At 45.0% G+C, this 14,175-nt stretch overlaps 1 protein-coding gene across 1 annotated transcript in view; it reads left to right on the top strand.

The window, feature by feature from the left end:
- LOC126997598 (echinoderm microtubule-associated protein-like CG42247) overlaps nt 1-13,325 on the top strand; it is a 29,917-nt gene extending 16,592 nt beyond the window's left edge. The window contains exons 7-14 of the mRNA XM_050858777.1: nt 1,835-1,963; nt 3,977-4,105; nt 6,549-6,677; nt 9,514-9,676; nt 10,364-10,546; nt 11,575-11,670; nt 12,247-12,355; nt 12,748-13,325. Coding sequence (XP_050714734.1) covers nt 1,835-1,963; nt 3,977-4,105; nt 6,549-6,677; nt 9,514-9,676; nt 10,364-10,546; nt 11,575-11,670; nt 12,247-12,355; nt 12,748-12,895 — 1,086 coding nt within the window. The 3' untranslated portion in view covers nt 12,896-13,325. The remainder of the gene's footprint in view (nt 1-1,834; nt 1,964-3,976; nt 4,106-6,548; nt 6,678-9,513; nt 9,677-10,363; nt 10,547-11,574; nt 11,671-12,246; nt 12,356-12,747) is intronic.
- Nucleotides 13,326-14,175: the final 850 nt, after the last annotated feature.

The raw sequence follows: 14,175 nt of genomic DNA, 5'->3' as shown, positions 1-14,175 counted from the left end.
TCAGGAGGTCATAGAGGTCGAGGGAGCCTGTGTTGAGAGAGAGAGGAAAAAGAGGACGTTTTATTGATATACACAAATACATTGACAGATATACATAAATACAGTGTTATTATGATTGCCTTTCCTTACTTAAAATTCTTCTCTAATCGATATATATTTACTGGTTATTCAAATTTAACACCGATACATTTAAGACCGAGAGAATTAAGAACAAATGTAACCCTTTTCAGCTTTGTTTTTTATCAGTGAAAGGAATTAGATTTTTTGTTTCCTTTCCTCGTTATCTTTTATTATCTTTCACGTTGACAGCATGAACCACAAACCTATGATTCTGTAAGTAAAAGAATATGTTTAAAACCCGACCGTTCTCTATTTTTTTAGTCACATTTCTACTCACTCTTATTCTTTTCCATATTTTTCACTCTTTCGACCCAAATGCTTTTTTTCCAGTTTCTACCATCCTCCATTAACCTCCTTTTCCTCCAAATTGGACTGTCACCTTATTCCCAGCCTCTTCCTATTCCTCCTACACCCATCTCTCTATCTCCCCTATCTCCAGCATCAACACCCTATTCTCACACAATCTCCCTTTCTTCAACGGTAACACCCCAATCTCACACCATAACATTCGATACACCTCCTTCACCTCCTCTTAAATTACTAGCTTTCTCTCCTCCTTTTACGGACACCTCTTTGTATATTATCACTTTCTCCATCAATAACGTGTCTTTTTCTCATTTACTTCCCTTCATCCTGCACTAACCGCCTCCTGATCCCTTTGCCTCCGACTTTCTCTCATTCGTCCGTCACGCTCTACTTATTTTTACCACGCTCTCTGTCTCTCTCTCCCCTATAAACTTACCCTATTCTACCCTTCCTTTTCTTCCTCCCTTTTACTCCCTATCACCACCTGGTCTTCCCCTTCCTCCCTCTACTATTACTATCCTCTATCTTCCCGTATCCTCTTTTATAACGCCCATCATATACGGTCCCTTTCCCCTTCCCTTTCTTTTCCATCCCATTCTTTTCTTTCAATCTTTTACTTCCCCATCCCAACCTCCTATTACTATCTATCTTTCTTTAGCCTCTCTTATACCTCCCATCACATACGGTCCCTTCCCCCTTCCCTTTTCTTTTTCCTCCTCGTTACGGAAGACTTGCACTGACATTTTATAGTCACAAACGTTTCGGAGCTTTCACACACCCACGTTTGATAAGGCTTTCGTGGAGGTGGTTGCAGGTGTTTCTCTGTGTGGTTTTATGAGCCTGGTGATGGTCTGATAAGGCTTCTGCAGCCCCGTATTCCCTTTAACTTTTCTACTATATACCTTGTACTCATCCTTTCCTTTATTAAACTCTCTTCCTTGTCCTCCTTAAGCACATTCACTACCCAATTCCTCCTCCTTCTCCTCCTCGTTCATCATATTCACTACTGTCGCTTCTTCTCCTTTTTATTCATTCACTCCTTCACTCCGCCTTCCTTTCCCTCAACTCGTCTGTTTCTCTTCCTCCTCCTCTTTCACATCCATCCTATTCACTGCTCTCCCTCATCTTTATTCTTTTAGCTACACACTCCCTTATTTCACCTTCCCTTTTCTCCACCTAACCTTCCCTATATTCACTACATGTTGTCCCTCCCTCCCATTATTCCTTCAACTACACTCCTTCATTTCGCCTTCCTTTCTTTCTCTCATTACTCAAACTCTCCTTCTAATCCTCCTCCTCCTTAACCCCATTGTCAGCTGTATCTCCTCTTCCTTTTTCCTTCAGCTATAGCAACACATTCCTTCTCATCGCTCCTCTCTCTACTAATCCTCCTTCTAATCCTTCCCAGGCCCACACGAGCGCCATTAATGCACTGCAGATGCTAAGCGAGGGCACCGTGCTGTCAGGAGGGGACAAGGACCGTAAGGTTATCGCCTGGGACTGTGAGGAAGACTTTGAGAAGATCACGGAGACTCGGGTAAGTGTGTGTGTGTGTGTGTGTGTGTGTGTGTGTGTGTGTGTGTGTGTGTGTGTGTGTGTGTGTGTGTGTGTGTGTGTGTGTGTAAAAAGTAGCATCATTTTTCTCTTCAATACATTCTTATCGTATCATCAAGGTCACAAACTCGTTATGTTCTCTCTCTCTCTCTCTCTCTCTCTCTCTCTCTCTCTCTCTCTCTCTCTCTCTCTCTCTCTCTCTCTCTCTCTCTCTCTCTCTCTCTTCACCCTACAGTAATTCAAGGTAAAGAAAAATATGGCATTAAAGAAAAAAAAAAAAAACTTCACCTCCATCTTTTTTTCCCGGACCACAGGCGATGAAGGGTTTTGTGTCCTGAGTCTTTACCGAGTGGCTTTGCGAGGTCCTAATACGGTCAAGACTAGTCCTTTAGGGGTCCATGTGTCGCCTGTTACCTGCTACCTGTTACCTGTTACCTGTGTTCCAGTTCGTCTCTCTCCTTCCTTTATTGAAGAATGGGAACAATAGACTGTGACCTGCGAATTTTGGGGGCATTTACGAACTGACTCTCTCTCTCTCTCTCTCTCTCTCTCTCTCTCTCTCTCTCTCTCTCTCTCTCTCTCTCTCTCTCTCTCTCTCTCTCTCTCTCTCAAACCCCATATTCACGAGCTTTTAGGACTATAGGCACCATTTTTTTTTTTTTTGAGAGAGAGAGAGAGAGAGATCCGTGTGCTTGTGTTTTGGTCCGCCGCGTTTATGGACCGTCGACTTTGTAGTAAATATAAACTTATTGACCATAAAGTCCGTCAGGCCACCCACCCCCCTCTCTCTCTCTCTCTCTCTCTCTCTCTCTCTCTCTCTCTCTCTCTCTCTCTCTCTCTCTCTCTCTTTTTGTAGTGACTTCTTATCTAGTCTTCTTCTTTTTTTTCTTTTTTTTCCTACTTTCTCTTCCCTTTCTCTTTTTTTTCCTTTTTCCCTTTACCTGTTCTCCTCTTTTTCCTCCTCGTCCTCTTCCTCCTTCTCCTCTTCCTCTTCCTCTTTCTTTTCCACTTCTTCTTTCTGTTTCTTCTCCTTCTCTTTCTCTTTCTTTTCCACTTCCTCTCTCTCTTTCTCTTCCTCTTCCTCCTCCTCCTCGTCCGCCTCCTGAATCAGACCTTTCTTTCCTCTTGTATACAATTCCTCTACCCCTGACCTCTATAAACCTCTTCCTCTCTATCTTCGTCCTCTTAAACTGTCTCCTTCTCCTCCTCACTCCCCAGGCCTCAAAGTTATCGATTTTTATCTCTTCCTTTAGGCCTACCCTCATTTTATATCCTTTTCGTTTTTCTTTTATCTTTCAGTAAATGTCCAATATTTCCTTTTTATTTTTTCCTTTCCCGTATATCATTTCTTCATTTCCTTCTCTTCACTCTCTTGTAACTCTTTTTCCTCTCTCATCAATCTTCCATATATTTTTTTTTCACATCTATTCTCTCTTCCTTTCATCCCACCATCCCTTCTTTCAGCAAATGTCCAATATTTCCTTTTTATTTTTTCCTTTTCCGTTTATCATTTCTTCATTTCCTTCTCTTCACTCTCCTGTATCTCTTTTTCCTCTCTCATCAATCTTCCATATATTTTTTTTCACATCTATTCTCTCTTCCTTTCATCCCACCTTCCCTTCCTTCAGCAAACGTCTAATATTTCCTTTTATGTTTCCTTTCCTGTTTTTTTTATTTTTTTATTTCTTCATTTCCTTCTCTTCCCTCTCTTGTAACTCTTTTTCGTCTCTCATCAATCTTCCATATATTTTTTTTCACATCTATTCTCTCTTCCTTTAATCCCACCTTCTCTTCTGTAACACCCATTCCTCCTTCCCTTTAGTTCTCCTCTCCTCCTCTTATTATTTTTTTTGCAACAAAGGAGACTGCTCAAGGCACACAAAAAAGGAAACAATAATAAAAAAAAGCCCGCTACTCGCTGCTCCTGTATTTAACACCTCACAGCCTCCCATCACTCCTCCACTAACTCCTATCCCGTTCCCCGCGCCCCCCACAGCTTCCGGAGCAGGCTGGGGGCGTGCGGTCCATCTACCCACAACGACCGGGGCACAACGACGGGAATGTCTACGTTGGAACCACCAGGAACATGATACTCGAAGGCTCCCTACAGCGACGATTCAACCAGGTGAGGAAGGGAGCAGGTGAGGGAACAACTAGATGAGGAAGGGAGAAGATGAGGAAGGGTGGGGAAGGACGGGAGAGGGAAGAGGCAGGTCGAGGGGATGTTACTGGCCTGCTATGGGGTTGTAGCAAGGTGAAGGGAGGCAGGTAGAGGAAGAGGAATGGTACTTAAGAGGAGGTAAAGGAGACGTTACTGGATGTTTAGTGTCTCTCTCATAGATGGAAGTAGGGCGCGGGGATGTTACTGGCCTGGTGATGGGTTGTTGCAAGGTGAAGGAAGGCAGGTAGAGGTAGAGGAATGGTACTTAAGAGGAGTTAAAGGAGACACTACTGGATGTTTAGTGTCTCTCTGATAGATGGAGATAGGACACGCATGAGATTCTGGTAGGCGGTGGCTCAGTGGTTAGCGTGCTGGGCTAACATTCACCACGCCATGGACAACGTCGGCTCGAATCCCCACGCTACCACCTGGGATTTTTCAGTCACCGCCGAGTGGCCTAAGACTACCATGCTGTCCAGAAGACCACCCATCAACCCGGACTCTAGAAGAAACCGTCCAGTGAATCAAGAAAGAGTTCCGGGGGCAGCATGAGCCAAGCATAACTGGCGCCATTATAAAAAAATCGCCTGCGCCATGACGGGTTAGGGCTGACCATCTGGCCCCTGAAGAAAGCCTACAGGCGCTATAGGCGGCGACGCTACCCAGCATTCCAATTTGCACTCTTACCTAAAACAATGATTACTCTGGGGATCTGAGACTTGGGTATGAACATAAACTATTGCCGGAGTACTGTTCAATATTCTTCCGTAGACAACGTTTAATTTTCACATCTCTTACCCAAAACAATGATTACTCTGGGGATCTGAGACTTGGGTATGAACTTAAACTATTGCCGAGGTATACTGTTCAATATTCTTCTGTAGACAACGTTTAATTTTCACATCTCTTACCCAAAACAATGATTACTCTGGGGATCTGAGACTTGGGTATGAACATAAACTATTGCCGAAGTACTGTTCAATATTCTTCCGTAGACAACGTTTAATTTTCACATCTCTTACCCAAAACAATGATTACTCTGGAGGACTGAGACTGGGGTATGAACATAAACTATTGCCGAGGTATACTGTTCAACATTCTCCCTTAGACAACGTATCATTTTCACATCTCTGTATGATTGTTCACAGCATCAGCAAACCAACTAGAGTATTGTTTAATTAGTTAGCCTCACACTAAATACATTACCAAAAATTAAAGATATATCGAAAATTAGTTAAAAATCCACTTCGTTTTTTTCTCTCCCGGTGAAGCTTTAAATAGTTTTCGTATTCTTGATGTGAGTATTAATTAGAATAGTACGTAAGAACTGGCGACCGTACCGTAACATTGTACACCAGAAAATCACCCTGCGTCTTATAAGGTGAAGGTTCAATTTTTGTTTATTGGCTCTCATGCAAGTTCCCAATTCTGTGTCCTTGTCGCATTGAGGTGTTCGTGTACAGTGAGAAGCTCAGGGCCAGAGTACAAATTTTTCAGGGTATCATATTTTTTTCTGATATGAAGACTGGACTTATTGGAGAGATTCATTTGGCCCATTTCAGAAACATCGACTTTTCGCCGTCATCTGTGGACGATACGACGTTGTTCATTCTAGAGATCGCGTCGGTATGTTCGATTTTTCCCGTGAATATTTTTTTCTGATATGAAGACTGGACTTATTGGAGAGATTCATTAGGCCCTTTTCAGAAACATCGACTTTTCGCCGTTATCTGTGGACGGTACGACGTTGTTCATTCTAGAGATCGCGTCGGTATGTACGATTTTTCCCGTGAATAACAAGACACGACCCTCAGTTGGCTCTGGGTAGTCTTCATGGAAACTAACGCTCATTTTACTGTCGATTTCGTCCTCACACACTTTCCATTCCCGATCTCAAATCCTGATTCGCTTACCTATCAATATATGCTATTCTATTTTCACGGTTGACGGCATATTTTCTGTACAATATTTTACCCTTCTACCTTATTTTCCGCGCTTTCACTTCGCTGTCTCACTGCTTATTTCGGGAGGTTTATATAATGTTTGGGACTTAGAATTTCTTTACCCCATAGTATACTGTCTTCCTATTTTTATTTTTACAACAAAGGAGACAGCTCAAGGGCACAAAAAAAGGAAACAATAATAAAAAAAAAGCCCACTGCTCGCTGCTCCTAAAAAAAAAAGAATCAAAAGAGGTGGCCGAAAGAGGTCCCAATCAATCAAAAAAAACTCTCAAACAAAAAAAATCGAACACCATTGAAATAAACAGACAAGAAACTGATCGACAACGGTAGAGCGCACACCTGTCTGTATGTATGAATGACCAACGTTTCCATCCTTTGAGGGTAGGAAAGGGAGAGAAACTGTTACCTAACCTGACCTACATCTTCGTTCCCTCGTCCCTCAGGTGGTGTTCGGGCACAGTAAGCAGCTCTGGGGCCTCTCTGTCAACCACACGGACGGGTCGGTGTCCACGGCGGGGTACGACAAGCACATAGTCAAGTGGCGTGACACACACCTGGAGTGGCGCGTGCAGGTATGTGGAGGGGGAGGGGCGGGAGGGGGGACGGGATGCGGGAGTAAGGGGGTGGGAGGTGGGAAAGAGAGAGAGAGAGAGAGAGAGAGAGAGAGAGAGAGAGAGAGGGGGGGGTAGCACTTTTGGCCCACTTTATGAACGAGAATGTAGAGAAAGGGAACAAAAATTAAATTATGGACGGTGTTAATTCTAAATGGGTGCACGGGGAGGATACTGATATTGATAGTGATACATTTATTGGTCTCTTGTTGTACATTTATAAATTGAGTAGTTACATATTTCTTGAACACCCCAGGTCCATTGAGCCGATGAGGGATACAGGTGTGACGAGGGGGAAGGAGGGGTGGGGAAAGATAGCATGCTTGCCCTACTTAAAGGACGAGAAACTAAAGAATGACCCCGGACTGTTAACACTGAATTGGTATACGTTTTAGGACCCCAAACTGTTAACTCTTAAATTGGTGTATGTTTTAGGTCATCTTTATATCACTTCAAGTTCCGAGTTATCTATAATAATTCGACTTTCTTGGGTGACATTGTACGTGAAGAGGAAGTAGCTAACGAGACAGGAAATGGTAAGGAAAATGAAGCAAAAACAGATAGATAAATAGATAGAAAGCGAGAGTGAGTGTCTGTGTGCGTGTGAGGAGGGGGGGGGGGTTAAGATTATGGTCTCCTGATAAATAAGGGAGGGTAGAGACGGTATATGGTACGAGTAGCTAGGAAGACAAGAGGAAGGGGAGTGATAGTGTTACATGACTAATACCTGTTATGGGAGGGAAGAGGAAAGGGGCGAGTGTAGTGGGGACGAGGTGGTACGAGAGGGAGAGGAAGAGGAGGAGAGAGAAGAGGAAGAACAAGAGGAGGTATACATCGGGAAGGAGGAGAAGGTGGGGATAGAGTGTGGCAGCCAATGACACTCAAGTGGAAAGAGTCCTCGAAGGTAGAGTTACATTATTTTAAATTCGTTACGAGGAAGATAAGAAAGAGCAGAAAGATTGTGGCAAAGGAATAGCCTACGAGAAAGACCAGGAAGAAAGGAATGGAAAAGAAGACAAAGAAGAAGAGGAAAGGAATGGTTGAGAAATGACGCAATGTAGAAGGTATAGTTACTTAGCTCAAAAGAACAGGATAAGAGAAAAAGGTGGAAAGAAAAGAAAGGTAGAGAAAAAAAGAACGCAATGATATAGAGCAGAAGACATAGATAGCTAGTTAGTTAGTTCAAGGTGTTACATGAACTTAAAACATCCCCAAAACTATAAAAAAAACTAACAAAACTGATGAAAGCAGAGACACTGATACAAGGTGAGAGGTGTGCGTAGGTAGGGTGCAGCCAGGTAATTAAAAGGGCGTTAGACAGGTGTGCAGTACAATAGGTGGGATAGCCTGAAGGGACAAGGAGAGGTGTAAGAAGTAAAATTGATGTTAAGGGAGGGAGGGAAGGAGAGAGGGAGGGTGGGATGGAGGGGGGGGAGGAGATTTCAATGACTAAACAGAAGTGAGAGAAGAGGAGAAGGACGAGGAGGAGAAGGAGGGGGAGATAGAAGGAGGCTGATCAGGTTATGTAAGGGGAGAATACAATGGAGAGAGGAGGAGGTAGAGGTAGAGGAGGTAGAGGGAGGTAAAGGACGATTAATGAAGTGAGTTAAGGTATGGAGGAGTGAGGCAGGTCAGGAGAGGAGAGAAGAAGAGAAGACGAAGATGGAAAGTAGAGGAGGAGGAAGGGAGGAGGAAGGGAGGCATATCAGAGGAGGAGTATATATGATGAGGTTAGTGAAAGGGGATACGATGAGAAGAGGAAAATAAGGTCACAAGAGAGGGCTGGTTTTAGGTCATCATAACATTACTTTATAGTCTGAACCACATTAACTTAACTTTACAATGAAGGAAGAGGATGTTACGCGGAAGATTAAAAGGAACATGCCAGAAGAGGAGGAGTAGGAGGAAGAGGGAATAAAAACGGAAGGAAGAGATGAGGGAAGTTGAAAATGAGAGAGAAATGAGATCGAGCAGAAGGAGAGTGAATGGAGGAAGAAGAGGAAAGATAGAAAGATAAAGAAAAGGTAGGTAAAGGAATGGGAGAAAGAAAGGGAAGAAAAGAGGAGGAGAAAAATAGATAGATAGATAGATAGGCAGGGGTGGTGAGGGGTGAGGGAACAGGTGACAAAAAAGGTGTGAACATAGAGAGGCAGGCACGAGGTAGGGACAGCGGTAAGGTATTGTAGAGAGACAAGGAAGGAGGAGGAGGAGGAGGAGGAGGAGGAGAAGGAAGTAATACAAGGAGATATAATTGGATAAGGATGACCAAGAATTTTCACACACACACACACACACACACACACACACACACACACACACACACACACACACACACACACACACACACACTGAGAGGGAGATAACAAATAAACAGCCTTGACTCCTCTTTCCAACCAAGGCCACAAATCAACCAAAACTCAACCAAACAACTCACCAACCAATTACCTACCGAACCTACCAATTAAACAGTCAACCAATTACTTAACCAATCAAATAATCAACCAACCAATAAGCACACTAATCAGGATATGTGAACCTAACCTAACCTAACCTAACCTAACCGAACTAACCAATCAGTCACCTATTCACCTATTCAACCAAATACCTGACCAATCAATTACCTAACGAACCTACCAATTAAACAGTCAACCAATTACTTAACCAGTCAACTAATCAACCAACCAGGATATGTGAACCTAACCTAACCTAACTTAATCTAACCTAACCTAACCTAACCTAACCTAACCAACCAGCCAATAAGTCACCCCTTCACCCAATCACTCTACCCCGTCATCAGGCCCAGAGTGAGTGTGTGAGCGTGGCGGTGCACCCTCAAGGAGCCAGGATAGCGGCGGGCACCATCGACGGGCATCTGGTGGTGGTGAACGGTCTGACGGGGCAGCGAGTTACTACACTACGGGTCTGCGGGTCACCACTCTCCTGCCTGGCCTACAATCCTGGTGCGTGGGTGAAGAAGGAGAAGGGAGGAAAAGGAGGAGGAGGAGGGAGAGGAATAGGAAAGAATCACAAGAAATATGTCAGAAGATGAGGTGTAGGAGAAGGGGAAGAAGCAAGGGGGAAAGAAAAGAAGAGTAAAAGATGAGGAGGAAATGGGAAAATGGAGAAGGGAGAGGAGAAGGAAGAGGAGAGGAGGAGGAGGAAGAGGGAGAGGAATAGGAAAAATCAAAAGAAATATGTCAGAAGATGAGGTGTAGGAGAAGGGAACAAAGCAAGGGAATGAAAAGGATAAGAAAAGATAAGGAGATGAGACAATGGAAGAGGGAGAGGAGAAGGAATGGAGGAGGAAGAGGAACGATCAAAAGGAATATGGTAAAAGTTGAGGAATAGGAGAGAAAAAAGATAGGAAAAAAAGGAGGAAGGAATGAGATGGAGGGAGAGGAGGAAGAGGAGGAGGAACAGAGGATAAAAATAAACATGCCACAAGATAAAGACTAGAAGAATAAGGAGGAGGAGGGAAAAAACAAGAGAAAGAAAAAGAGAAATATAAAAAAGAGGAAAAGAAAATGAACTAAATCCCTAATCCACTCTCACTTTCCACCCTTCAAACAGCCCCTTAACCCCTTCCACCCACAACCAAAAAGCCTAAACAACGACCAATCCTTCACCGCCTACATCTATACCTTCAGGAGGGGAACTACTTGCCGTGGGGTCTCAGAACGGCTCCGTGTACCTTTACCGGAGCACCAAGGACGGTTATGTTTACACCAGGAGTGGCAAGATGTCTGGGGGTCAGCCTCTCTCGACCATCGACTGGAGTACCTCGGGGCGTTACCTGCAGACCCTCACCGCCGACTACGATGTGGTCTACTGTGAGTGTCGGGTTCCTACTGCTCGTGGTTGGCTCAATGGCTGGCTGGTTAGATGATATGGACGTGCATTTTGACTTTATTCTGTATCGTTTAATGTTTGTTTTGATTCTTTCTCTCTTCCTGTGTTTCTCTCCACTCTCTTCTCTCTCCTCCGTTTTCTGTTTGCCTGTCTCTCTCTCTCTCTCTCTCTCTCTCTCTCTCTCTCTCTCTCATATCACGCTCGTAATCTATACTTTAAACTATCTTTTATGTTCCTCGACTTTCTCTCCTCCCTATCCGACCCTTCCCTCCATACCTACCTCCCTCTCTCCGTTCTCATTTTTCTCTCCTCTTTTACCCATACTTCTCATTCTTCCATTCCCTCCTCCACCTACCCCTACGCTCCACCTTCCCATCAAATACAGATACACTGAGTGGCCTAATTCATCTTGTTACTACACGGATATTTTTCAAGTCTACCTTTGTTTCTTCGCTTTTGTCCGTTTTCTTTTCCCTCTTTTTCTTTCTTGTTTTTTCCATCTCGTTCTATTCATCCGCTCTAATTTCTTCATCCCTCTTCCTTTCTCCCTTTCTTTCCTCCTATGCGATCTTGCTTTTCCTTCTTTTCCTCTTCTTTCTCCTCCATTACTTCCATCTTCTTAAATATTATTCTTGCATATGAACATTAAATCGATTTCCTATACGTGTTGATGCAAAGGAATGAATGATGTCGAAATGCTTATAAAAAAACGCAATGCTATATCTTTTTACCACACGAGTATTTCTGAAGTAAACACCTTTTTTAATATGATTCTTGCATATGAACATCAAATCGAGTTCCTATACCTGTTAATGCAAAGGTGTGAATGATGTCGAAATGCTTGAAAACAAAACAAAACAAGTCAGTGATCAGAACAAACCGTGTGTCGTATATCCACGCACAACAACCATTAGCAAGAACTCATTTGTATTATCTTCGTCTCCATACCACAACCACCACGGCCCCACCCACGCCCTACACCCACGCCACCACCACACACCCACGCCAGGGAGCCTCGTGGACTTAGCGAAGGTCAAGAACCACCAGGATGTGCGCAACGAGACCTGGGCGACCCACACCTCGCCGCTGGGCTTCATGGTGCACGGTAAGGCTTGTCTCCTCGCGTGTGATCCACCTTGCTCGGCCCAGAGGTGCACATGGGCTGCCTTTGTCCTTCTAGTGAGATGGGTATTATTCCTCTAACTGGTGTGGGGGGAGATGGGGGAGTGTGTGGGGGGAAAGGGGGAGGGAGGAGAGACTGTGTGTGGGTTGGGGAGGGGGAAGGGAGAGTAGGGAGGGGAGAGTGTGTAAGGTGGGAGGAGTGGGGGTGAGTATGTGTGCGGGGGAGGAGTGTGTGTGTGTGTGTGTGTGTGTGTGTGTGTGTGTGTGTTCTCATGTAACCCTTTCGATAATATTACGCTAAACTATCATTATTCAGACCTTCAAATTTTCTTTTTATCTATCTATCTTATTATTATTATTATTATTATTATTATTATTATTATTATTATCATTATCATTACTTCACCAGTATTAAGACGAATGCAGCAGGCAGGGAAGGAAGATACATTAGAACCAGTTTAAGCTGCTGTTGTTATGAAGAGATAAGAAAATACCTAAGTTGAAAAATCCGGTATTATCTAATGTTCCTTTTTTTTTCTTTTTTATTCAACCCGCCCAGGTATATGGAGCGGCGGGAGGGACGCGCCGGTGCAGGTGACGGTGGACCGGGGCCCACGCGGGGACGTGCTGGTGGCGGGCGACACCGAGGGCTTCATAAGACTGTACAGGTAAGGAGTGTATGGGTGAGGCCTCCCACATTAAACTTCCCCGCCGACGAGATAACGAGTGTTCTGACTGATTTATGCCTGACACGGAGATCTCTTACACGACGCTACACTATCGTTGTAAAATCTGCCGTTGCCGAGTCTATAGCCGCCCAATAAACGCTACGAACTCACGCTGGACGCGATGCTAAAAGAACTGTGAGCGTGACTTCGTTTGCATATCCTCCCATTCACGTGCTAGTCATGGGCCAAAGTCTAGTGTGTGTCCCTTCCTTTAGGCTGTGGGTCTATATTGTGTACAGGGTTTGATCTTCTAATAATTATGAATGAAAATGTTAAAACCTACCGCAGCGATCATCACCTCATATGTTCCCTTCCCCCTCCTTCCTCTGCAGATACCCGGTGTTGAGTGCCACGTCTGGCTACCACGAGTACAAGGTCTACACCTCGTACGTGTCATCGCTGCGCTTCTCCCACACCGACAACTACTTATACAGCATCGGGGGCACGGACGCCGCCCTCATGCGATGGCGGGTCTCCTAGTCGCCGTCTCTCCTGCCATCCCTTCACGTACTCTTGTGACTCGGGTTGTTGCTGTTGCTGAGAAGACTAGCGGTCGGCAGCAGTTTGGGGTCCTGTGGGTCTCAGAACTAGCGTTCCTGCCCCGCTATAAGCACCGCCTCGCAGCCGGCTGTGTGGCGTCTCCTCTGCGGCTCATGGGTGGCGTATGGTAGTACAGCGGCTCCAGGCCGTGTTCCCGCCGCCCCCTCACACACCCGCTTGGGCAGTGACTCTAATGCTGATAATTTAGACCAAGATTTAGACAGCCACGGCGCGGCCCAAACTTCTGCCGTGTTCATTTAGTGGACGTTACCTTCAGCGCAGCCTGACGCCTTTGACGCAATAACTGCCGGCAACCACTGCTATAGAGTTAATTGTTATCATCAGCCATGATTGTTTTTTGGAGAGAGAGAGAGAGCATTTTTTTTTTTTTTTTTTTTGCCTATTGCGCCGGTAGGCTTCTTCCCGGTGGATCCTGATGGTCGGTCCAAGGCTTCTTCCCGGTGGGGCCTGATGGTCGGCCCAGCCCGTTCCGGCGCAGGCGAGTGTTTATAGTGGCGCCATCTTGCATTGGCTCATGCTGCCCTCCCGGAGCTCATCTTTAATCCTAGAATCTAGAGTCCGGGTTGACAGGTGGTCTTCTGGACAGCATGTGGGTAGTTTTAAGCCACTCAGCGGCGGCTGAAAAATCCCAGCTTGGTGGCACCGGTCGGGGATTGAACTTGCGTCCTCCTGAACGCGGGGCCGTCTCGCTATCTGTTCAGCCACCGCATGCCCCTTACTTAGTAGGTAACGACCAACTTGTCCCTGGTAGCTGGGCACCCAGGTGGTCAGTGAGGCCCACCTTGCCGTCAAAACCTTCACGTCACACGGAGCTGCGAGCATCTTTACATAAATGCTAGTGCACACTGCCTAAAGATTACCTTGTCAATTACCAAACAATTGTATCCACAGTGATGTGGCTCCGCGCCTTTATAAAACAAGAATATCGGTATTAAAGCAATACTGGCATCATCCTGCCAATGTATGTACATATATTATGCATCCGATAGCGTAGGTCTCTTTAGCATACATTAGGTCTTCACCATCAGTACCAATATCACACACGCGGTAGATATTAGTTGCTGACTCGTAAAGGGAATCATAATTGTCTTACTAGTTCAACCCGCTACGCGCCGCACCGGACGGCTCGCTGGCAGAGCTGTCGTTGGGTACGTTTAGCCTAGCAGCGCTCCCTTACACCAAGGCTTTACACATTACGC

The sequence above is a fragment of the Eriocheir sinensis genome, chromosome 12 (genome assembly GCF_024679095.1).
Source record: "Eriocheir sinensis breed Jianghai 21 chromosome 12, ASM2467909v1, whole genome shotgun sequence".
In the NCBI taxonomy this organism is placed as follows: domain Eukaryota; kingdom Metazoa; phylum Arthropoda; class Malacostraca; order Decapoda; family Varunidae; genus Eriocheir; species Eriocheir sinensis.
Note: the sequence above shows the minus strand (reverse complement) of the source record. Positions and strands in the feature narration are given on the sequence as shown.